Source organism: Chionomys nivalis, chromosome 8, assembly GCF_950005125.1.
Source record: "Chionomys nivalis chromosome 8, mChiNiv1.1, whole genome shotgun sequence".
Taxonomy (NCBI): Eukaryota; Metazoa; Chordata; class Mammalia; order Rodentia; family Cricetidae; genus Chionomys; species Chionomys nivalis.
This window is the reverse complement of record NC_080093.1, coordinates 79,283,683-79,309,382: the sequence shown is the minus strand read 5'-3', so window position 1 is coordinate 79,309,382 and position 25,700 is coordinate 79,283,683. Positions and strand designations below refer to the sequence as shown.

The following is a 25,700-nucleotide window of genomic DNA, read 5'->3' as shown; positions in this document are numbered from 1 at the left end:
GTCTGAGAGACTTAGTGAAACAAATCTCAAAGTCAGGTTTTAAAAGGAGGCATATGAGACCAGTGAGATGGCGCAGTGAGTTACAGTGCTTGGCCATAAAAACCTGGTGATCTGAGTTGATCCCCAAAACCGATGTAAAGGTAGGGGAGAGAACCAACTCCACAGAGCTGTTCTCTCTCTCTCTCTCTCTCTCTCTCTCTCTCTCTCTCTCTCTCTCTCTCTCTCTCTCACACACACACACACACACACACACACACGGAGGGGAGGGGAGAGACAGAAATAGAGACAGTGACAGAGAAACCAAGAGAAAGAGGAGATAATATTAATTTGTTTTTTAAAATGTCTGATGGCTCATTGGGTAAAGATACTTGTTGCCAAGCTTGATGACCTGAATTCAGTCCCCAGTAGCCGCATGATAGAAAGAAAGAACTAAGTTCTGCAAGTGGTTTTCTTACCCCCACATGTATACCATGGTATGTAAACACATACATACGTACGTATATACATACATGCATGCATACACAAACAAATGAAATAAACACGTGTAAAGATGTTTAAATAAGTGAATAAATGTGAAGTGCTCAGTGCAGAGCACTTGGGAGCATGTGCAAAGCCTTGAATTCCATCTCCAGTGCTGCCGAAACAAAGAAGGAAGCAAAGTAATATAGCCTCTTGGTACAGTTGCTTTGAATAGGGAGAAAATGATGATGACGATGGAGAAGCATCTTAGAAGTGACAGACGTGTGACTCCAACTCTCAGGAAAGCTTCTAGACTCTTCCCAGTGTCGGAAGTACAGGCAGGTGTGAGGCTGGGAGAGGATCCAGCTCCAGATTAGAAGCAGCGCAGGCAGCTCCCCGTTCTTCTCCTGTCTAGCCCCACCTGCTGCAGGCAACATCCCTACATGGGGTAGCAGGATGACTCTGAGCAGCATCAGCTATTTCCCTTCTCCGACACTGAATTAATTCTCCAACTCAAATCCCATTAGATGTGTAAACAGGCAACTGATTAACCTAAAGTTGGCAAGTCCACAGGGAGCCTGGCCAGGAGCCACCTTCTGGTAGATCTGCTGTCTGAAGATTCTTTGGTACCATCTTGCTTCTGCAGAGATGGGCTCCCTCCCTTGGTTAACACACGGCATTCTAAAGCAAGCACATAATTAATATTGCATCTCCAGTATAGAAAGCAGATCGCATTTCTGCTTTCCTTCCCATACACCTGGTGTGGTCATCTATCACACCCATGGGGTCCTCTGAGTTTTAGGAGCCATGTTACCTTGTCACTTTGTATTATGCCCACCCTCACCCCGACCCCATGCGTAGGACATTTCATACATCCCCTCCATTACTCTACTGTGTGCAACTTTCTGATTTTCAAGACAATGCGAATAGTTAGAAAAATAACCTAAAAATAAAAAACCTAACCTAAAAAGAAAAAATACATTCCAGAATCACTGAGGGATAGAATAGGATTTTATTTACTTTTTTGCATTTCTTTCTATGTCCAAAACAGTCTTTGAATGATGGGCCCCACTTTGCTAATAAGAAAAGAAAGCAGCAGGCACTGTTTTTAAAAATGCATGAAGGGGTAGGAAAGGGACCTCCATTTATGAAGTATTTGCCACAGAAGCATGATGACCTGAATTTGCATCCCTAGCATCTGTGTAAAAAAGCTGGGTGAAGTAGTATCCAGGGTCATGCCAGGCCTAGGGGAGGGAAGCATGTAGGGACAGGAGGATTCTTGTGCTCATCAGCCGAGCAGTCTTCGAGCCAGTGAGCTTCAGGTTCAGCGAGAACCCTGCTCAAGAATAATGTCAAAAGAGAGCCCAGACATCAAGTATGCACTACATACATACATGTGTGCACGCATGTGCACGTGCATGCACACACATGCACATACCACATTTGCATCCATATGCACACAGACAAGCAGTACATGGAGTATAAAACTGACAAGGCCTTCAGTGGACAGGCAGACTTCTGGCCTTAAAGCCTGAACTGAAACAGAGTTCTTGACTCTGTAGGTCTCAGAATTCACACCGCTGGTTCTACATTTCCTCTTGGGCAGCTTTTCTTTTTTCTCTCCACGTTGGTTTTCCCTCCACAGTATAAGTAGTCGTTATCTCTGACCATCGTCACCAGTTAGAGTTCCTTATCCGCTGTCTGCCATTGCCCTTGAGTTTTCCTACACAGCAAATACATAGAGCAAAAGTGCATATTTGAGATTTGCATTTTCCCCTCTACTTATTTATTAAAGTGGTGTTATGATCTTGTGGCTTAGGGTGTGGAATCCGGAGAATGACAATTAAGGTTTGACTCTCACCTTTGCCACTAACCAGCCACGCGGATGCTCACTTTCCCCCCTCCCAGTCTGTCTGCCTCTGTCTCTCTCCTATCAAAGAGTGCAAAACAGTATATACTGAATGCATGGACCAGGCCTAGAATGGAGTGTGTACTCAGCAAGTGGTACCTGTCGGTACCTACTTTGTTCTCTGCCTCTAGTTGAGAGAGAAGGACAGAGATGGTGTTCTCAGTCCTAGTCTCAGTACAGAGATCAGGGTCTGGAAGATATCAAATATGCTCTGTAGGGATGCTAAAATCATGACTGTCCTAAGCTCTCTAGTTTCCTGTACCCGTGTCTGAGACCAGCAAGGTGTTAGAGTCTACCCAGATCAGAACCTAGTGCCCACTCCTGATGGTAAGAAGGGCTTGTATTGATAGCCCTTGGGCACAGTTAGAAGGATGGGTATAACACCTATCACCTCCACCATCACAACCATTAGCATGAAATAACTTCACTTCATGAACTGGAATTCTAAGTCGGGGGGGGGGGAGGGGGGGTGTCGCTGTCCTTGGTGCTGAAGCACCATCCCTTCTCACATGGGTTTCTTTTCAGCTCTTGGCGTACACTACATGCCTTTCTACTAAATCCCAGATGATGACAAAAGAGATCAACATTGAAAACACCCATTTTGATGAAGGAAAACTTCGACACCCAAAATGTCTTGTGGAGTGCTAACTGTGTGTCCGGCACAGCATTAAGCCCTCCCCACACTATCTTACGTAAGCCTTCAGGCTAACTCTTAGAGGAAGTCGTTGCTTCAGTCTCTTTTCCACCTGCGCTTTGAAGCAGCACATGAAGTGTGGGGCTGTTTGCAGATGTAGAACTTAGATCAAGGAGCCTGGCTTCATGGCTCCTTGCATCATATAGCTGTCATGTGTGAGCGTGTCAGATAATCAACGATTGCAGAGTTTGTGGGCAATCATGCTTTGTTCTGTGGCTTCATTTTCATTTATTTGTCTATTTGTACGTGTGAAGATACATATGTGGGTATGCAGGTGTGTGTGTGCATGCACACAGCAACACTCTTGGCTTTTTACATGGGTTCTGGAGATTGAACTTGGGTTTGTTTGTTTGTTTTTTTCTTTACATGAGAACTTTACCAACTAAACCATGGCTCAATCCTTGGCTTTATGTTTTAAGTAAAATGCTAGTTTTTGTTTTTCTAAAGGGGTTCCATGACAGGGTGCTGGCCATAGAGAACATAGAGCAGATGGGTTTGTCCAGCAATGTAGGGACATCATTCATCTTCTCTGGATCTTAATTGTTTTTCTCTTTGTTTGTTTTGCTCGACTGTAGAATTAGTTATCTTTGCAAACTGCTAAGGCTTCTTTGAACACACTGAGAACTCTAGGGGCAGCCTCCATCCTTTTGGAACTCACCAGAAAGTCCTGGGGTAGCACCACACTTGGTGGGTATGCCAAGATGGCAGCCAGGGAATGAGCAGAATGGAGAAACCACTTTGGCTCCTGATGACACGACAGAGCCCTTCTTCACTGACCTCTTCTCTCCTGGGGACAGTTGGACCCTCTGACCTAATCAAAACCTTCCATGTGATTTAGATTTCTTCTCAGCTATTAGAATTTAGTCCCTTGAGTCCCAGCGAAGCCTATATTATAAGTAAAAATAAACTTTGGAGGGCAAGCCACGCATTTCTCAAAACCTAGGAATAAAGTTGAATGCAGGTGCTTCTGTGTGAAATTCAGGAAGGCCACTCTGAAGGTGCAAGTCCTCATGGGGCCCCCAGAAAACCTTTCAAAGCAACATGAGACTCTTATTCTTGTCTCTTCGAAGCAATGGAAATGCTCAAATCCTTCATTTCTATCCATTTGGGAGGGGCCCTGGTGAAGGGGAGCAGCGAAGAATGACAAAAATCCTAAGAGCTTGCCTTGGGGTCAAGTTCAAGGCCCCTAGCTCTGTGACTCTGGAGAAGTTACTTAACCTGCCTTGTTTTTGTTTTGTTTGAGGCTAGTTCTTGCTGTGTACCTCCAGCGGGCCTGGCACTCACTATAAAGCCCAAGCTGCCCTCAAATTCAAGGCGAGTCTCCTGCCTCACTTCCCCAGTGCTGAGATTACCAAGTCTGCGTGAAATTGCTCAGCCTTTCAGAGAGTCCATTCCTCTAACACCTCTGCTGCATGTCAGATGTGTTAGAGGAAGTGGGTGGGAACCTTGTTGTGTCACTTCTGTGACTTCCTGATTGTCTAATGGTTTGTGGCTTCTGCCATTTCTGTTGTTCATTCATCCCTTGTCCATTTGCTGAGGACCTGGTATACAGAATGCATTGTTCTAGGGACACAGCAGAGAACCAGGAGACAAACATCTCTGCCATCTCGAGACATACATCTCATGAGCAGAAGCAGATGATAAACTAAATAAGAATCTTGCATGAGAAAGAAGATGAAATGGATAACAATAAAGCATGGAAAGAATTCGGGATGCTAAGGATGGGAGAGGGGAGTCATCATATGGAAGAACTGATTGGTGGTTGCCCCCAATCGTTGCTTGGGTAACTAGTGCTTGCTAAAAGGCCCCTGCAATGGCATGTGGTTTGGAAAGCTGTTGGTACTCCTATTGTGAGTTCATGGAGTCCTATTGGACCTGGCTCTTCAAAGTGCCTGTGTTGCTTTGGCGCCACCTGTTGCCCATATGCCCCAAGGTAACCATGGCAATGAGAAATAAAACTGAGAGGATGGAGAAGACATCTTTCTGTATGCTATAAGCTCCATAGATGCAAACTAGTGCTCAGCCCTCATGGGAGAGAGCCAGGAGCCAACACATATGAAAAGAGAGTGTCTTTAGACTTAACTTGTCTTCCAACTTCACCTTTTATGTTTCAAGTTATGGTGGATGCACAGAACAGAGTAAATGAAAATTTTTAAATTAAATAGCAGCTCAGAGAGTTGACTCTGCTCCTCTGGTTGAAACCCAGGCTCTGGGCTGCTACCATCTTCTAAAACTAAAGTCCTCAGTAGCTCCTGTGGCATGAGAAAGCATTCTTAGCCTTGAGGAATGGGCTGTCTTTATTTACCCATACTTCACCAAAGTACACATTTGCAGCTTATCCTGTTTGCAAAGGCAGTAAAGATGGAACCCACTCCCGAAAGCCATGGGCATTTCATTTTGGAGATGACTTGTGAATGAATGTTGCATTCAAGTATTAGAACCTGGGACACTGCATTAAAATCACAAGATGCTATTAGCCCGTGTTGTAAGATGGCGTTTAAACACTGCTCCACAGAAGGAGGGATTTGCTTGGCCCCTTACCATAAGTTGTTTTTCACTCTCTCTTTCTGCTAGTATGGTTTCCATATGAATTTTCACATAAGTTATCTGAAATTAGAGTTTTTAGCATGGTCCTGTGCAGCCACTGGGCATTGTATGATTATTAGTAGTTGGACTCAAGACAGGACTTCATATTTCAAAGCACAGGGTTTCCAGTTTTGTTTCCGTGGAAGTGATAGTATGTCTATAATGAACATCTCCCACTGAACTTCCCAGGAAGGAAGGGACTTTATGAGTGAACTCATTAGGAAAGGAATAAGATCAGGGATACTGGACACATAGGTCTTCTGAACACCTGGGTGTTCTGGTGGATTCTGTTGATATGAGTCCTCTGTGTGTCTCTTAGGAAAGTGGCCAGCCTAGCATGGAGCAGAACTACTGCAGGGGTGAGGCCAGCCTAGCATGGAGTAGGACTGCTACAGGGGTGAGGCCAGCCTAGCATAGCTGAAGACTACTGCAGGGGTGAGGCCAACCTAGCATGGATGAAGAGTGCTGCAGGGGTGAGGCCAGCCTAGCATGGAGTAGGACTGCTGCAGGGTGACAAGGAGATTTGCACAGAGGGCTGCTAACCAGAGCTTCAGAGATCCAGATTCCTGTACCAGAGCACAGCTTAGAAGGCTGGAACAGCAGACGGATCCCTGCTTTGGGAGCCCTGCAGACTGGAGACTCCCCATGGATACTCAGTTCATCCAAGTAAGGATCAGTCTTCCTTCTGCTTGATGCCCATGAGCACCTAGAACCATGCCTAGCACACAGTAGGTGTCCAATAAAGTTCGCTGTGAGTGAACTGACCGATCAAGAAGAAAGCTCGCTTATATCTCTGCCCACACTCCTAACACACCCACTCCCTTAGAGCTCATCTAAGGAGCTTTGATTGTCCTAACTGCAGAGAGAGAGACAGAGAGAGAGAGACAGAGAGAAACAGAGAGAGAGACAGAAAGACAGAAGAGAAGAAATGCCACTTCTGCCCCATCTGCCCTCATAGTCCTAAATGAGGTGTGTGTGTGTGTGTGTGTGTGTGTGTGTGTGTGTGTGAAGAGAAAGAGAGAGAGGTGTCTGCTATGAAAGCCAGGAGTATTAATTTTGTGTCTGCTTGAGAAGAGCTCAGAGGAGCCTTTCATTTTTTTCCCCACCAAATGCAACCTGAGATCACATAAGTATCAAGCCACGGCAATACCAGTGGTCACTGAATTAGGCCCAGACTGGAATTACACATTATAGTTTGTGTCGATGCCTCAAAGCATAATTTATGCCCACTGCTTCCACAAAAGTACTTATTAGATGTGCCAGGATGCCACCACATCTTGTCATTTAATGTGCTAATGAAATACCCAGAAGATCATAATTTGTTATTTTTTCAAAATATTTTATAAATCCATGGATAATGTGTGATTTGAGAAACAGCTTGAACAGGCACTCTAGCTCCATGGTGGAATACCTGCCAAGCATGCTCAGGCCCTGGGTTTGAGCCCTAGTGCTGAAAAAGAAACTATACACATTCATACTAATGTGCCATGGTTTTTATAGCAGAGCTAGGAGCAAGTGTTCTTCTTGAACTTTCGGTTTCTCCACAGCCAGCCTTTATTGAACACCTATCATAGGAAGGTTCCTTGCTCTAATGAGCTAGGTATCCATGCGGAGCTTACAGCCCAGAAAGTTCCCAACACGCACCCATCCTGGAGTCTGCATCTGATGTGTGTGCATGCATGCATGTGTCTCTTCAGCCATGCTGGCCTCAGAGCTCAGCACAGAGCCAAAGACGACCTTGAATTTATGTTCCTCCTGCCTCTACCTCCTGAGTGCTAGAGTGATGTCACCATGCCAGGTAGACTCATGTGATGCTGGAGGTTGAACTCAGGGCTTCATGTATGCAATGCAGTCATTCTTCCAACTGAGTCATGTCAGTGTGAGTATGTGTGTAGAGTGTATGAGTGAGTGTGTGTAGAGTGTATTGTGTATGAGTGAGTGTGTGTGTGCATGTGTGTATAAGTGAGTGAGTGTGTGAGTATGTGTGTGTGTACATGTGTGTAGAGTGTATGTGCATATGAGTGAATGTGTATGTGCATGTGTGTGTATGAGTGAGTGTGTGAGTGTGTATGCGTGTGTGCGTGAGTGTAGAGTGTATGTGTGTATGAGTGAGTATGTGTATGTATGTGCGTGCGTGCGTGTGTGTGCATGTGCACGCACAAGCGAAGGAATTTTATAACACTGTCCTAAGATGAGGGCCCACGAGCTGCGTTCATCAAACTGTCACAGCAACCACTAAAAGACTGATCAGAGAAATTTCTAAAAAAGTAGAGGTAAGACTGAATTTGCTTACGTCTGTGTAAGCTGCTGGGTAGCTGCACTAGGCCTTCTGGGCTCCAGTGGTTCTTCTAGCCAACAAGGCAGTAGTAATCCCTGTCCCAGAGGTGCTATGCCCTGCCTCACCCAGGAGCAATAAGCAGTAGACTGCACGTGAAATCCTGACTCCTGTGAGCACCCAGAAAGGGCTCAGTAAATACCCTAACTGCCATGATGGTGTCTTTGGGCTCTGGGAAGATTCCTCTTACCCAGCTACTCAAGGTCAACTTGTTTTGCCCAGGTTCATTCGCAAACAGGGCCTGGATCGTCTTTTCCTGGAGTGTGATGCACACATGTGGCGCCTAGGGGACCGGCGGATCCCAGAGGGCATTGCTGTAGACGGTGGCTCTGATTGGTTCCTGCTTAACCGGAAGTTTGTAGAGTATGTGTCATTCTCCACAGATGACCTGGTGACCAAGATGAAGCAGTTTTATTCTTACACCCTCCTGCCTGCTGAGGTGAGTTCCAGGAAAGATCCCAGGGTAGGGTTCAGGGAGAGGTGCTAGGTGTAGCCCTAGCTGAGAGTGAATGTTTGACCGTGTGATCCTGGCTCCACCGACTATCCTGCATGTCTCCAGACAATGCTGAGAACCACACTGATCCCTGCAGGACCTGACCTCATAGCCAGACCTGTGGTGCACGAGTGGTGTCAAGGATGCAACCACAGCCTGCACGGTCTCTCATGCCAAGTACAGAGAGCAGCCGTACTTAAGGCACTCAGTCCATATTTGTAATAGAAAACAATCCAATATTCTGACTTTTCTAGAAAAAGATGTTACTGCTACTTTGCAGCCAAAAAGAAAAAAAATTGTTAAAATTGCAAGCCCTCTGATTGTTGATGACACTCTTCGGAATTGTGCAGTGCATGCTAACAGTTCCAGGACAGCCACATCAACTTTTAACACATCCTCCAGTCATCAATCATCCAGTGAAGTAATAACCATTTTCAGCACCAGTAATCCCTCTTCTCATTTGAATACAGTTCTGTCATTCCTGTCACTCCCTGAGAGTGCTGTCTTCATTGCACACACACACACACACACACACACACATACACACACACACTCACAGAGTTGATCCACAGTCACCCTGGGAAAACCAAATAGGATCTCTTTCACTGGCCCTCTCCATTGTCAGCCATCATGGTAAAATGATCAGGGCTCAGCCCTTCCTGTGGAACATATTGACTAAGCCCCTGCATCTTTTGTAGCATTCCGGTGCAGTCCCCACTGCGTAAGGCTCCAGACCATTTTAAAACAGCCAGGCACATCCTGATAAGTTGCCTGTCACCTGCTGGAAGCTGCCTTCTCTGAGATGGGAGCTTCTGGCTTCATCTCCCTGACCTCTAGCTAGTTTTATCCAGACTTCTAACCTTGGAGAAACCTCAGTGTTTGTTCTGTTTCCATGGAGCCTGTGGCATTGCTCGTGTGTGGTTCTCTGCTACCCGGCTGTTGGGCCTCAAGTCCTAATCACACAGCCTGGAAGAGACCATGCATCTCCGTGGATGATTCCCATGTAGTATCATATCAGGTCAGGGGCCAGCTCCCAGGAGGACTGGCTGTCCACACAGCTTAGCGTGAGGAGCAGCCCAGCCTCTCTGAGCCAAGTTTTACTATTCTGTGCACATGTTAAGTCATCCTCGTTTAATCCTATTTCAGCGTAAATCACCTTTTCTCTCCATTCTGATAACCCCCTCATCCATTATCTTGCAGGGAATTTCTGCATCGTTATAAAGGACACAGGGCAATTGGTAATTGGGTTCTTTCCCCCACTGCTTGATGGAAGAGAGGTGCCTCTGTGAGCTTGTAGACAAGTCAAGTTTAAATCCAGGTCCCCTGCCAATGTCATTAGCATCACAGGAAGACAAGTGAGCAGGGCTAAGGGGCAGGTGGAACTTCATTTTGCCCATCCGCCCATTTAGAAGAGATTCTCTGGGAGTTCGGTTGTTCTCAGCAATATGCCAACGACACCATCGGTATCCCCAAAGCTCTGAGTGCACTCACTTCCCCACCTCTGCCTCAGCACCAAAACATCTCCCTGGGGTCTCTGTCAGAGCCTCTTCCTCCATTGTGTTGTGTCTGCCTGCTTGTTCTTTCTGAGACAGCTCCAGGGCTGAGAAGAAATCTAAAGACTGTGTCCATAAATCTGCAACCGTCAGACACATATCCACCAGCAGCTTCCCCTGGGGACCAGGGTGCAGGAGGAAGCATATTCTCCAGTCGGCAGAGCTTGTTATAAAACTGTGTTGAAATAAAAATCATTCTTTTCCTCCTCTTTCAGTAGCTCAGTGTCTCCAACCAAATGCTATGTCCCTTCTCTGCCTTTCTTCTCCTCCCAGCATCACCTCTTTCTCAGAATCTTTGAAAGAATTGACCAAGAGTCCTAAAATTAGGAAAGAACTATGGATGCTTGTTCATTACCATAGAAAACACGCAGCCCACATTTACTTGTGTTCAGACCACACTGGGTGAGCTCCTTCAGCCCACAGACAGAAACAATCCCTCAATACTCAGTTTATTGACTCTGTGAGCTCAGTGTCTCCTGATTTAGTATGGTGAACAGCAAGCACACACCCGACCCCCAGTCCTAGCCACACTGTCTTAGTGCAGTGGCTCCTGGTCCAGCACTGCCGCCAGCAGCATCTCTAGCCACACTATCTTAGAGCAGTGACTCCTGGTCCAGCACTGCCGCCAGCAGCATCTCTAGCCACACTATCTTAGAGCAGTGACTCCTGGTCCAGCACTGCCGCCAGCAGCATCTCTAGCCACACTATCTTAGAGCAGTGACTCCTGGTCCAGCACTGCCGCCAGCAGCATCTCTAGCCACACTATCTTAGAGCAGTGACTCCTGGTCCAGCACTGCCGCCAGCAGCATCTCTAGCCACACTATCTTAGAGCAGTGACTCCTGGCCCAGCACTGCCACCAGCAGCATCTCTCCGAGCCACTTTTGTGTGTGTGTGTGTGTGATAATGAGTGATGGACCTTGGTTTGTTGCCGTGGACAGCGAGCAGCCCTGCCCTTTCCTGCTGTGTAGTCAGTGTACATATAGGTGGACCCATGAGTCTTGCCTTCCTCATCCAGAGGCGAAGTCCAAGCTCATTGGACATTGTTATTCATCTATTTCAGACCTGAAACTTACTGGTTTCTGATCTGGTTCTTTGCAGGCAGGAGCCCTGGCAGCCTGTAGTTTCCTGGAAATCTGTCTGTCATATTTGCTTCTGGTCCCCATTTGTTGATACATCCTGAGGAGCTCTTCCTATCTGTTAAACAGACTGCAGATATCCCGGGTGATAAGGGACAGTTATCTTCATGTCAGATTCTAGGCACTAGGGAAGGAAGGTTCAAGACAATAGACTTGTAGGTAGAATTAGCCAGTGAAGACTAAACAGACATCTGCACCCTGAGATGCACAGGCCTGGCAGCTGATGTTGTGTTTCTGAGATAGACTTGACCCTGGTGTCCTGGAGAGCCTTTTGCATTCGGTGGTCCACAGAAAGGACATGCCAATCCAACACACTTGGTTGTGCGTTACTGGGTTCTCAGGCTGGGCCCTTTTCTCCTCTGCAGTCTTTTTTCCACACGGTCCTGGAGAACAGCCCTCACTGTGACACCATGGTAGATAACAACCTGCGCATCACCAATTGGAACCGTAAGCTGGGCTGCAAGTGCCAGTACAAACACATCGTGGACTGGTGCGGCTGCTCTCCCAACGACTTCAAGCCTCAGGACTTCCATCGCTTCCAGGTGAGCCCACCTGTCCCACCACACCTTCTTAGGAACCCGCTGCCAGGCCTTTAAGGCCAGACCTATGAGCCATCTTAACCTCACTGCCCAGACTGGCTATAACCAGCAGTTAGCACACATTTGTCCCATGCTCCGTGACTAAGCTATAATCTCCAGATTGACTCCTTCATCTCCCAATGTCCCTGACTTGTGTGTGTTGCTGCTGTTATGATCCTTCCATCTTAGAGATAAAGGAACTGGGGTGCAAACACTCAGAAACCTTGTTCATGGTCACACATCCCAAGCTAGAGCAATGGCTCAGTGCTGCACAAACACGAGGAGCTGAGTTTGGATCCACAGTACCCACAGTAGAAGCCTGGAATGGCAATGTCTTTAATTCCAGTGCTGGGGAATAGGAGACAGGAAGGTCCATGGGGTGTGGTGGCCAGAAGACTAGCTGAAAATGGTAAGTTCCAGGTTCAGTGGGACCCCTGCCTCAAGCCAGAGAGTGAGCTCTCATGGGGGATATTTGAGATCCTCTTCCAAGCTCCTTACACACATGCACAGGTGTTTGCACCTGCACACATGTACATACAAACACTACATGCCAGAGAGAGACTCATAGATGGATACATAAATTAAGAGATGATGGAAGCCAAGCATCAGTTTCCAAGGCCATTCTCATCATCTTCTCTACATCGCCTCTCAGTCACATTCCCCTGGAATATTTGTTAACACAATTTTTTTCTGGGTATATGCTTGAATATCTTGAATATATTGAGGGCAGGTTTTTTGCCCCAACACTCTTGACATTGTGACTGGGTCAACTGTGTTTTGGGGGACCATCCTCTGTGGTCTCTACCCACAGGTGAAGTTGCGATCTTCAACTGTCATGACCAAAGATGTTCCACAATGTCCCTAAATGTGCCACAAGTTTATACTTGCCCGTAGTTGAGAAGCACTGGTCTCCAGCAAAGTCTAGAATATTTTTATACTACACATTGGAAAAATCTGAGGAGCTTCCAGGTTGGAGACCACCATGCTCTCTAAACTTGAAGGACTAACAAGAGGTAGAAACATCATTGCTTTTACAACTGTCTCTGTATAGCCTTTCTCTGTACAGTTCTGAGCAGTGTGGTAGGAAATGCTCATCAGCTGGCCACAAGCCCGGAGGATTCTTGGCCCCAGCTCCTACTCTAGATGTGCTCCCCCAGGACAGTGTGATGCCTGGGAGGGGTGGGCTCTGGGTTTCTTCTTCTTTTCTTTCTAGAGGAACCCAAACAAACCCTCATGAAATGCTAAAATAGATCAGATGGGATCCCTTTAGCTATCACATGGAGATAACATTCTGTTTCCCAGAAGGATGGCAGGCGCAGCAGCACAAATAGATGACTCCAGGAGACATCCTTGCTGTGGTGGTGCATGGTCCAAATTGCCTTTGTACAGCTTCAGGTCTCTTAACCTGGTCCCTTGAATCATAGCCACATGTAGCATCTCCATCACCAGGAGGCTTGTCCAGGATGCAGAACCTCAGCCTCTTGCACCACTACAAGTCAGGACCAAACAGGGACTATGTAGAAGGTCATCATGTGATTAAGATACTGTCGTATTGAATCTACTCTTTACCAGCTGTGTGCTAGATCCTCTGTGAGCATTGGCTTTGCTGGGATGGATGTCATCTGCTTTGTAGATGACAATACCGAAGCACAGAAGGATTAAATTATTTTTGTGGCCATTCAATTAATGAATTTGGTAGGGCTGAGGATAGGTGATACTTTTACCATTAGTCTACCCTGGTTCTGTGCCTCTGTGGACACAGAAAAAAAACATCCATTTTCCTGCTGTTATTTATTGTTCCTCAACCCCACCACCACCACTTAGCATCCTTAGCTGCCTGTATTTAGTGATGCACTGAGAACTGCCAGAGGACCCTCAGACTCATGTTAACATAAGCATAAACTTGGGTGAACTGGGGAGTCTCCACTCACTGCAGAAAGGATGTGCAGAACAAGAAGGCTGCAGGGGGCAATGCCTTATCTATCCAAAAGAAGAAAAGTGGCCCATGACTTTGTCTAGGGTGATCCCTGCCCTTGCTGCAAACCTACAACATTTGAGCCTTGGTATGTTGATTCCTGGGAGTGTCGCTACCTCAGGCTGTTACTAGTGGTAACTGGTAACTTTCTGGGGACATCATGGTCTCTGATGAACCAAGATAACTTAGAGAGTGAACTATGTACACACAGCTCTTTCTTTCTTTCTTTTTTTTGCAATAAGTAAAGACAATGTCTAGACTCTGCTGTCTGTTGGAAGCAGAGAGTCCTTGAAGAGGATAATAAAAACTAGGTTCATACCCTTGGGGCTAGAGAGATGACTCCATGGTTAAGAGTCTTCCTGCTCTTCTAGAGGACCTAAGTTCAGTTCCCAGCACCATGTCAGACGATTCACATCTGCCTGTGACTCCAGCTTTAGGGAATCCAGCACTCTTTTTTTTTTTTGGCTTCTTTGGGAACCCACATGTGACATTCACACACACACACACACACACACACACACATGTCTTAAAAAAAAAGTATACCGTTCTAGAAGATCAGTCTGTGGTCAGAGAATAGCAGGTAGAGATGAGTCTCTTGCCACTGAGACTGATCATTGTCCCTAGGAAATGACAACCTGTAGGTCAATAGGTAACCTAGTAGCCAGTTGAAGTGTCAGTGGTGACCAATTAACAGCAACTGACAGCATGTGCTAGTCACTCCTTCTTCTCTGCCCACTTCAAAGACAGGGAAATTGAGGTTGGAGCAGTTGGGTGATATGCCTAAAGACATGCACACCCAGGAAGTAGCAGAGGGCATGGTCTCTAGTAGACTGACCCCTAGTGCTGTCCAACCCCTCTCCAAAACAGAGACCCCAGGGCTCAGGAAGGAAAGATGATGAGCGCCTTTCTTGGGGGCTTCCCTCTCATCTGTCCATCAGTCCACCTTCCCTCTCACCTGTCCATCAGTCCACCTTCCCACTCACCTGTCCATCAGTCCACCTTCCCTCTCACCTGACCATCAGTCCACCTTCCCTCTCACCTGCCCATCAGTCCATCTTCCCTCTCACCTGTCCATCAGTCCACCTTCCCTCTCACCTGTCCATCAGTCCACCTTCCCTCTCACCTGTCCATCAGTCCACCTTCCCTCTCACCTGTCCATCAGTCCACCTTCCCTCTCACCTGTCCATCAGTCTACCTTCCCTCTCTCCTGTCCATCAGTCCATCTTCCCTGTCACCAGTCCATCCTAGAGGGATATGTTTTAAAAAAAAGAAGGAAAGAAAGAAAGAAAGAAAGAAAGAAAGAAAGAAAGAAAGAAAGAAAGAAAGAAAGAAAAGAGCGTAGGGTTTGGAGCTGTGGGATTTGGCGCAAGTGTTGGGGCTGTGAGCGTTTCCTGAGTATTGGTTCCCGCTCTGAGATGCATGTCCTCATCTATAGAATGGGAGTTATGACCCTGCCTGGCTGAGTTATCAGAGGCTTAGGTGATGAGATTTGCGATGCCCTTCATACAATATTCCAAGTTATCGGTGTCATTATTGCAGGTATTAGTCCTCTGAAGGGTGCATCATGCTCGATCCACAGCAACAACTAACCAGAGTGAGCTCCCCAAGGGACAGGGCTATATTTAACTCTTTGTACAGTCCTGGGCACACTGCATCTCCCTGGCCAGAGTCAGCCCAGCCTACTCTTATAATAAATTTCGTTGGAACACAGCTACCACCACTCACCTGCCATTTTGTCACTGGGTGTTTCCATGCTTCAGACTGGAGAATTCAGTGCTTTACATACCTACTGTTTGTTCCTCTGCTGAAGATGTCTGTGAAGCCTTGCCTTAGAAATAGTATAATCCTTACAGATGGAAGGTGCTTGGGTTTTTTTTTCTCTTTATATGCACATATGAGTGCATGAGTGTGCTTGCATGCACACGTACATGTACATTTGTGTGTGTGTGTGTGTGTGTGTGTGTGCAGAAACCAGCTTCAGGCTTTGTTCCTCTGAACACTGTTGTAGATCTCACTCCTCAAAGACAAAACTGCCTCCATATTTATGAGATCAGCTATGTCTACTGCAAAAGTCCATCATGATGTGGCATTGGGCTGTGGCCTTTCCTGCATAGGAGGGTGGTCCGTAGACTGTGGCCTTTCCTGCATAGGAGGGTGGTCCGTAAACTGTGGCCATTGCTGCATAGGAGGGGTCAGCAGAGTTATTGCACTCTCACCTGAGTATCTAGCAGGCTGTCTAATTGCATATGGCCCTGGGGATTCTCAGGGAGAGAATAGAGAATACAGGCTGGGGAAGTTTAACACGAAAAGGATCCATCTGTGTAGCTATGAAGCCATCATCTCTACTGGGTGCAGACCTTCCAGATGTTTTAGGGTCCCATGCTCCTGCCTATAACCCTTCACCCATGATCTATAAGTAAGCCTAATAGACTCCTTGGTTCTCCAGGGTGGCCATTGGTTTGTCACTGAGGTCTTATGAAGAGGGACTAGATGCTTAAGTCCCCCAAGAGGAAGTATTTTTACAATACTGTCCATGAAGCAGGGTCTCTCACTGAACCCAGAATTTCCTGATTAAGGGCCAAAGATTTGCCCATCTCTTCCTCTCCAGTCCTGGGATTATAGACACACATGACCATGGCCAGTATTTTTACATGGGTCCAGAAATCCAACTCAAGCCCTCATGCAGACATTTCACTAACTGAGCTATCTCCCCCAGTCAGCACATAATGTCTTTGAATCCTAGATCTTCATCCACTGAGTTGCTGTACATCTGTGAATAAATCTTTTTCTCCCTCTGGGTCCATTTCTATAAGTTCTCAGTTTACATGGAAGCATAATAATACATGAGGAGTTTTGGAGGAGATTTACATTTCTGAAGGTCACCAGACTTGTTGACAGAGTAGAGAAGAAGGTAAGGGCTGTGGGTTTGCCTGGCTAAAAGTCTTGCTCAGACCACGGTCTGGCCAAACATTAGCCTGAGATAGATAGTATGTAGTCTCATTCGCTCTAAGAAAGCAGCTGCTGGTTGAAAGGAAGTTTTTATTTCCAATGTAAATGTTTACCTAGCAGATCTGTGGCCCTGAAATTCAAGGTTAACTGAGACAAAGGATAATTTTAGATTAAAAGAAAGGAAGGGTCATTGTCAGTGTAGAGTCCCCTGTTTGCCTGTCAGAGCGCCATGACCCCAGATCCTGGAGCATGTGAAGTGTCATCCCTGGAGTGTCCCTGGTGAGCCTGTCAATCAGCTAAGATGCCAAGGGACTCTAAAGAACAGTGGGGACAATGGCAGGAAGAAGAGCCCATGTCTTATCTAAAGGGATGTGCTGTCATTCCAGTTTACCCACCATTGCCGCTTCAGAATGTGAACAGGGTTTCCCACAACAGTTGCTGTTTGAAAGGAAGCAGAAATTGTTCCTGTGAACCTTCCACTTTGTAAATATTGCCAGTGAATCTGATGTTAGGTGTTCTCCCAGTCAACTAAAATTGCTTGTCTATAACCTTCACTGAGAACCAATCTAGCTCTGACTACCCACAATTCAATTTATTTCAGGGACATTTGGGTGGTGATTCCTAAGTGCCCACCATGCTTTGATGTCTTACAGGTTTTAACATGGTCCCACTCTCATTCTGACCCATTTTATAGAGGAGAATATTGAAAGGTCATGAAGTCCCAGGGCTGGCGTTTAAACCTGGCAGGCTTACTTCTGTGCCCTCCTCTTCTTGCAGGATGTAGAATGATGACACACACACACACACATTGCTTGATGATAAACTTGTCTTGTATCTCTCCTGAGCACAGCAGACAGCCCGGCCCACCTTCTTTGCCCGAAAGTTCGAAGCCATAGTGAACCAGGAAATCATTGGGCAGCTGGACTCTTACCTGTATGGGAACTATCCTGCGGGCACCCCAGGCCTCCGCTCCTACTGGGAGAACGTCTATGACGAGCCGGACGGTATCCACAGCCTCAGCGATGTGGCACTCACACTGTTCCATTCCTTCATCCGCCTGGGGCTGCGAAGGGCCGAGTCGTCCCTGCACACAGACAGCGAGAACAGCTGCAGGTGAGCCAGGTGCTGAGCTGGGTCGCTGGCAGAGCAAGGTGCGAATGCCACGCTTCTCCGCTGCCTACGCCCCATGCCCACCACACGAGTCCCTCCATGCTGTGCTAAGGCTCTGCTTCTTAGCCTCCTCTTATTCCCGGGACACAAGCAGTAACACTGACCCTGATCACATTCTTCCTCTCTTCCTCCCTTTCTTCCTCCTCTCCTTCCCATCAGACTGTCTTCCTTGGTTTCTCTCTTTTGCAAACAATACCTCGCTGTGTCACCTGGGCTGGCCTTAAGCTCACTGCGACCCTCCAGCCTCAGCCACCATGTCTGAGATCACAGGTGTGCACCACTGTATCTGACCTTGGGCAAGGTGTGAACCCCCTCCCCCCCCCCCCCGGGCCCTCAGTTTCTTCATACATGAGATGAAAAGAAAGCTCTCAGGAGCCACCTCATGAGTGTGTATTACGGTCCTGGTTTTAATAGCATTTTACACGCTGAGGTGTTCAGTAGCTTTCACGTGATTTTGATACTCTAGTGGCCCTATTAAGCCATCACAATGGCCAGAAGTGAGTGTTCTGGTTAAGATAGTATCGGCAAACCGCCCCTCTCATTGCTGTTTCATTGTGGCTCTTTATTTACTGTGTCCACTATCACTGCATAGTTTACCCTTCCCAGTCATTAAGACTGTCCAGTCCTGCTCTTTCAGAAGCTTGTATGTGTTGTGGTGTGTGTGTGCGTACATGTTCACGCAACTGTGGAGGCCAGAGACCAATGTCAGGTGCGCTCTTCTCTCGCTCTTCCCCTCATATCCCCACATTTCTTTTATTTCTTTTTAAAGTATGTCTATGCACGTGTGCCTCTATGTGGGTATGGGGCATGTGCATGCAAGTATGGATGGCCATGGCGGGCAGAAGAAGGCATTGGTCGTCCTGGAGTTGGAGTTATAGGCTGTTTTGAGCTACCCATTCTGGGTGCTGGGAGCTGAGCTAGCATCATCTACAAGAGCATTGTAAGCCCTCACTGCTGAGCCACCTTTGCAGTCCACTGTGTGTGCACGCGCGTGCGTGTGTGTGTGCGTGCATGCGTGTGTGTGTGTGTGTGTGTGTGTGTGTGTGTGTGTGTTGGCTTTCTCATTGAACTTGGCGCTCACTGATTCGGTAAGACTGGCCAGCAAACCCCAGGGGTCCTCCTGTCTCCACATCCCCAGCGCTGATGGTACAGGCACCTGCCACAGTTCTGCCTTCTTATGTGAGTACTAAGGATCTGAACTCGGGTCTTCACGCTAGCATGGCAAGCACTTTTACCAACCGAGCTATCTCCCAATCCCTCTCTGGGGTCAGAGGGCTACTGACACTCCCACTCCTAACCTCCCCCAAGTCAAGGGGACATCACTTCCAACAGGTCCATCCCATGTGGCTGCACCAACCCAGTATCAATGTCAGTGAGTGTCTTTTCCCCCGGTCAGACTGTGGGAGAGTGTAAACCTTCGAACCACAGACTGTCTGCCCAGTATACAGCATTGTACCCCAATCCTGGGAGGCAACTGTCCTCCCAGACCATCTTAATCATGAGCATCCTAGGACCTATAAGATAAACAATCTTAGAGGAAATTCCAAAAGACACTCCCGATTTATTTAGGGTTGTTGAAACTTTCTCCTGGTACTTGCTTTGGAATGAAGCAAGTCATCCAGTTGCCTCGGGCCCAGAATCCTTTGGCTTTTCTCCTTCATTTTTTATTGTGATGGAGCTATTGTGCCTTGCCGTGGGCAAAGCCTTGTATTTATGAATCGGAGGCTGGGAATAAATCAGGACAAAAGACCCTTATCCCAAAAAGGCAAAGGAGAATGAATTGCTACCCGTGGGGCATCTAGGGAAACAGCAAGTGCCTTTCATCTGATCTGGGTGTTTCATGCGCACTGTGCACTTCCAGGCTGTGCTACAACCTTTCATAAAACACTGCTTATTGATTCATTTTCTCATTATAAAGTAATGCATGTGCTTTGCAGAAATGTTTGATAGAGCAGATTCAAACATACGAGAACAAGGAAATAGAGGCCACTTCCGATCCACCATGCAGGGATTGAGATGCCAATATGTTCCTTCAAAACCCCAACTCAGATGCCAGTAAATATAATAGTACTTGTGGGTCAGCATGAGCCCCCCAGGGGGTGCTGTGCACACCAACCTAGACCTCTTAAGTTCAGTAAACCTGCAAGTCAGCATGAGCCCCACAGGGGGTGCTGTGCACACCAACCTAGACCTCTTAAATTCAGTAAACCTGCAAGTCAGCATGAGCCCTGAAGGGAGAGCGGTGCACACCAACCTAGACCTGAGCTCCATGAATGTGTGAGTAAACATGAGCCCTACAAGGGGCATGGTACACACCAGTCTAGACCACCTGAGCTCCATGCAGCTGCAAATCAGTACAAGTGCTGCAGGAGATGCTGTGCAGACCAGCCTAGACCACTGGTGCTACTTGGTTCAACTTCAGCCCAATCGGGTCAGACTCTCAACTTGAAGTTGACTACCAAATCACCGGCTCTTTCAAGGCATTCAGAAACCCAAACATTGTATGTTGCTTTGATTTTTTTTTCTAACACTCACCTTATGTAAATAAGGAGTGAGACAAATGTTCCCTCTGCATTCTATAAATTATCCTACTGCCTCTTGGCGCTTTCCCTTTTCCTAGTGCAGTTGCTGTTGCCATTACCTAGGGATGGAGTAATGTGACGATAAGATGCAGAGGGCTGTTACATCTCAGGCGGCATGGTCCTCAGATGTACTTAGGAAGCAAGCACACAGCTACAGGGAAACCTAGGTTTTCAATCACTCAGCAAGCATTGCTTGAACACCCACTGTGCACCAGGCTCTTTGTTGGGCATTGAGCATTCACCTCTAATCCAGACAGACCTGACCTCAAGGTCATGATCTTTACCTTCTAGTGTAAAGCTGCCCAGTTCCTAAGTGTACACATGCACCTGTGCATGCACACACACACAGTTCAAGACTATCGGCAAGAACTGACATTCTGCTGAGTTCTGAGATAGTTCTCTCTCTCTTTTATTTTTTAAGATTGTTAATGCTGCAAAATTTATTTTTTTTAATTAATTAATTTATTTATTAAAGATTTCTGCCTCCTCACCACCACCACCTCCCATTTCCCTCCCCCTCCCCCAACCAAATCCCCCTCCCTCGTCAGCCCAAAGAGCAATCAGGGTTCCCTGCCCTGTGGGAAGTCCAAGGACCACCCACCTCCATCCCGGTCTAGTAAGGTGAGCATCCAAACTGCCTAGGCTCCCACAAAGCCAGTACGTGCAGTAGGATCAAAAACCCCATTGCCATAAGGAGACAGAGACAGAGACCCACATTGGAGCACCGGACTGAAATCTCAAGGTCCAAATCAGGAGCAGAAGGAGAGAGAGCACGAGCAAGAAACTCAGGACCGCAAGGGGTACACCCACACACTGAGAAAATGGGGATGTTCTATTGGGAACTCACCAAGGCCAGCTGGCCTGGGTCTGAAAAAGCATGGGATAAAACCGGACTCGATGAACATAGCGGACAATGAGGACTACTGAGCTAGTTCTCATTGAGCAATAAAGCAAAGCACAGCTCACCATACACTCACAAGAGGAGAGGAGCATCCCCAGCAGAGAGAATGTCCTATGCAAAAGTCCTGAGGCACAAATGAGCTCGGCACACCCAGGAGCCCAAAGTAAAGTACCCATGGTCAGAAAGTGGTCAGTTTGGGCAGATGGGAACAAAAACGAGCAGAGAGAGCCTTGCACTCGAAGTTCGAGGTTTGAGTTCAGCTGCAAGCAGTAAGCACAGTGCTTGTGGCTCATCAAGAGCAGCCGGTGTGACAACAGTGATTCCTACAGCACCCCTGTGGAGGCCTTAGGAAGGCTTGGGCCAGCCTCTGGCATTGCTCTGTAGAGTAGGGGTTGGAGCCACACAACAGGAACCCTTGGTGGAGATGGCTCAATGGGGGAAAGCACTTGTCTCACAAGCATGAAGACATTTGGATCTCCAGCACCCATATGAAAACCAGGCTCTGTAACAAATGTCTATAACCTGGCAATGATGCTCTCATTGGGAGACAGGGAGTGGGAGACAGATGGAGCCTGGAGCCTCACAGGCCCACTAGCCTAGCCTAAGTGACAAAGTTCCAGGCCAATAAGAGACCTCATCCCAAACTGATACCTAACTCTGTCCTCTGGCCTTCACAGGCGTTGTATACACATACTCACCAACAGCCTTACGTGTACACACTCATGCAAAAATGCACACACAGAGAGAGATAGAGACAGAGAAAAGGAAGAAAAGGCAAGCAATAAAACAACAGATTACTCCAATATTCGGCCTTCGCTTGTGTTCTTGACATTCAGCAACACTCAGGATGACTGGCTGCTCCTTTCTTGAACTACTTTCTCCCTGTTTCTCCTTTGACTCCCAGGCAGCAAGGGCTCCTCTGTCTGTAGCCACGCCCACCTCACAAAACAAGCGCCAACCGTGCATTAACTGTGGGCTGCTGGGACAATACCTTGTCACAAAGAGAGCAGGGTTGGGAACTGGTCATCATTTCTTTCACGCTCACTCGCAAATCAGCTGGCCCATCTTCCTTCCAGTCTGGACCTGCCTCTCTTCTGCATCTGCAGCCACCTGCAGGGCAGCGAGAGTGGTTCTGCAGCTCTTGACTGGAAACTGTTAACTGAACCACAATGACACGGGCTCGACAACTTTGGTGGCTCCCATCTGTCACCAATGACTCATCTTCCCACAGGCTAGCCTAAACATGCTCTCAAGGTGACCCCAAGAAGTCAGGAAGGTAGATGCATGGGTGGCAAGACCTGGATCAGATCAGCCTTGCTATTGGCTAAAGATGAGCCAGGAGGTGGGAAATGGACTCTTACACGCCCGTGCAGACAAAGCTACAATGTGCTCCAGATATTGGAGCCGTGAGGCTTGGGGGACACCCATGCAGGTGAACACAGACTCTTCCAAGGAGTGCAAGTACCACACGTGATCATTTTCATTTAAACTCACTAAAATTAAGCCAAACATAGTAGCCCACATCTGTAACCCCAGTGTTTGGAAGTGGAGAAAAGAAAACCAGGAATTCAAGACCATGTTCAGCTATGTATTAAGTTAGATGCCTACCTGGGATGCATGAGGCACTGTCTGAAAAGAAAAAATAATACTAGTAAGAAGGCTGAGAAGATGAGGAAAATGAGTGCTAGTCAAGTGTGGAGACTTGAGTTCAGATCCCCAGAACCTGCATAAAAAGCCAGACATGGCAGCATGAACCAGGCACCCACATAAAAAGCCAAGCCAAAAGCCAGCGTGTATCCTTAGTCCTCGCTCTAGAAGGCAGACAGAAAGATCCCTGGGCTTCACTGGCCAGCTAATCTAGCTAATTGGTGAGCTCTGGATTCAGGGAGATACTTTGTCTCAAAAAAATAAGTTGGGGAGTTATAGAGGAAAACACCGTATATCCTCTGGCCTACACACACACATACCTCTACCACACATGCACACAAATTAAAAAATAATAAATGAACTAACATTAAAAATTGTGCCCATGTTTTAAGTGCTCAGCAGTTGCTGGTGGCTACTGTGTTGGGCAGCACAGGCACCTAACATCTCCGCGAGAAAGCACTGCCGGACACTGCCAGACACTGCAACAGCACGGTGTCCTAGGCATCCCACCCGCCATGATCACATCTAAAGTGGTGGCATGATCCGTGAAGACCCAGCAGTCTGAAGATGAGGCAAGTTCTTTCTGCGGAGCCCCAGAGGCATCCCGGTAACAAGGCAGTGATTTCGAGAGACGCGTCAACATAGGAAGGAGGCTTCCCAGCCGTTCTAATTGAACATAAAGACTTAAAACTCCAGATCGAAAATAGAGGGAAGTCTACGCTTAGCAGAGAAGGGACAGTGATTTGTGCAACGCTGTTATTAGGGAGCCACCGTGGCCTCTTATCGCTGTGCAATTTACACACTGCAGAAGTGGCAGCTTTTTATTTTGCGAGTGGAGAGTTGCTGGTCTCCAGGGCTCCCTCTTCCCTTCTGCTCTCTGCTCCCCACTTCCTCCTCTTTGCTAAGCTTTCCAGCCCTATCTAGCCAGCAAAACTGTGCAGACCAATGGCATGCAATTTAAAATAATCTTACTATGGAAGGCTGGGTGTTTGCAAGTGTGTATTGGCAGCAATTTTTAGAAAAGAAAAAAAAACAGTGTGGGTTCATCAACACCCACTTAAGGAAGGCAACAAGAAGATAAATCAGTGTTTCTGACAAGTTTGGGTACCAGATAAAGAGAGTTTTAGAGGTGTGTATATAAGGGAGTGAATGAATATGAATTCCAAAGGAATAACAAATATTTTACAATCTATTATTATCCATCAGTAGATCACTGGTTCTGTAAAATACCATGTTGCATGACATATATTATACACAGACACACACAATCTTATTATCAGAGATGAGAGTGCCCAGGAAGTCCAATGGAGCAAAAGCATAGCATATATGTTATGGTTCCAGCTGTATAATGTTCATGGGGTTGGGGAGATGGCTCTGTCGGTAAAGTGCTTGCCCTGTGAGTGTGAGCACGAAAGTTCCGTTTTCCAGAACCCGCATTTTAAAAGCCAGACATAGTGGCAGGTGCTTTGTCGTCCCAGCACTGGGGAAGTGTCTGGGGCTGACTGGCCAGCTAGTCTAGCCCACTTGACAAACTACAGGTCAGTGATAGAACCTGCCTTTGAAAACAAGGTGGAAGACACCCAAAGAATGACATTCATGGTTCTAGTTAACCTTCACATGCATGCATCTGCACTCTCAGACACACACATTAGCCAGCCCACTAAGCACCATGTCTGCAGATACCTGCGTAGAAAATGAGGCTACAGAAAAAGGCACCAACAGAAGTGTTCAGGTACCCAGCACTCAATAGATCTCTGTGAATTGGTGTTATTTATGGGAAGAGGCATCAAAGCAGCGATTTCTTTATTGTACTTCCCTACAGTCAGCATGTTTTACATTTATCTCTTGGTTAAAAAAGAAGTTATTTGCAACTGCTTAGACCCTAGATTCAGAGACAGCAGCTTTCAGACTGATGTAGACTATGGTAAGTGTTGGCTAAATAGGGTCCATTTGAAGAGCTAGAGCACTGTGAAGTGTGGAGAACCGCATGGTGACACTGCATACCTCATACCCTGGTCCCATGTTTTTAGGTACTACCCAATGGGCCACCCAGCATCTGTCCATCTCTACTTCCTTGCCGACCGTTTCCAGGGCTTTCTGATCAAGCACCACGTGACTAACCTTGCTGTGAGCAAACTGGAGACACTGGAGACGTGGATGATGCCGAAGAAAGTCTTCAAGATCGCAAGTCCCCCCAGTGACTTTGGGAGGCTTCAGTTTTCTGAGGTAAGAGGCCAAACAGTGTCAGTCTTAATTGTCTGCTGAAGCTGTCTTGCCAGACTCGGTGCCACATCTGACACTTAGAGTTAGAAACAGAGTAAGAGGGTGTTTGTAGAGCCCTAAAGGTGAGCTTATTCTGTTCCTGGAGGCAATTTCCCAGTCACATATGCTGGAACAATGCAAACAGAGAGGTATAATGGCATGTCAGTGTCTTTGAACCGAATCAGCCAAGAGGCATGGTCTGTTGTTTTAGGGCAGATTTTCTTCCCTTAATTTTGCATCCCATCAATTGATTTCTTCTAAGTCTGTTTTAGTAATGAGTCAGCAACAAGGCAGCTTCTCATGAAGTCATGGCATTAGTACCATTTTATGGATTGGGTGAGGCTTATGGACTTCCAGCTGTTTTCTAAATAACTGCTAAGACATGGGAAAATCACAAAATTGATCCCACATCTCACTGGCCCCAAATTTCATGCCTCATTTTATATTTTTCCCCTTGTTCCTAACACAGG

General features: G+C 47.0%; 1 protein-coding gene across 3 annotated transcripts in view; it reads left to right on the top strand.

The window, feature by feature from the left end:
* The window catches only part of Xylt1 (xylosyltransferase 1), a 292,416-nt gene that overhangs the window by 251,918 nt on the left and 14,798 nt on the right, over nucleotides 1-25,700 (top strand). For 2 of the 3 annotated variants that reach the window (XM_057779365.1, XM_057779363.1), the window contains 4 exons: nucleotides 8,206-8,422; nucleotides 11,532-11,708; nucleotides 17,519-17,781; nucleotides 24,999-25,194. In XM_057779365.1, coding sequence (XP_057635348.1) covers nucleotides 8,206-8,422; nucleotides 11,532-11,708; nucleotides 17,519-17,781; nucleotides 24,999-25,194 — 853 coding nt within the window. The remainder of the gene's footprint in view (nucleotides 1-8,205; nucleotides 8,423-11,531; nucleotides 11,709-17,518; nucleotides 17,782-24,998; nucleotides 25,195-25,700) is intronic. The other variant, XM_057779364.1, reaches the window with a different exon arrangement.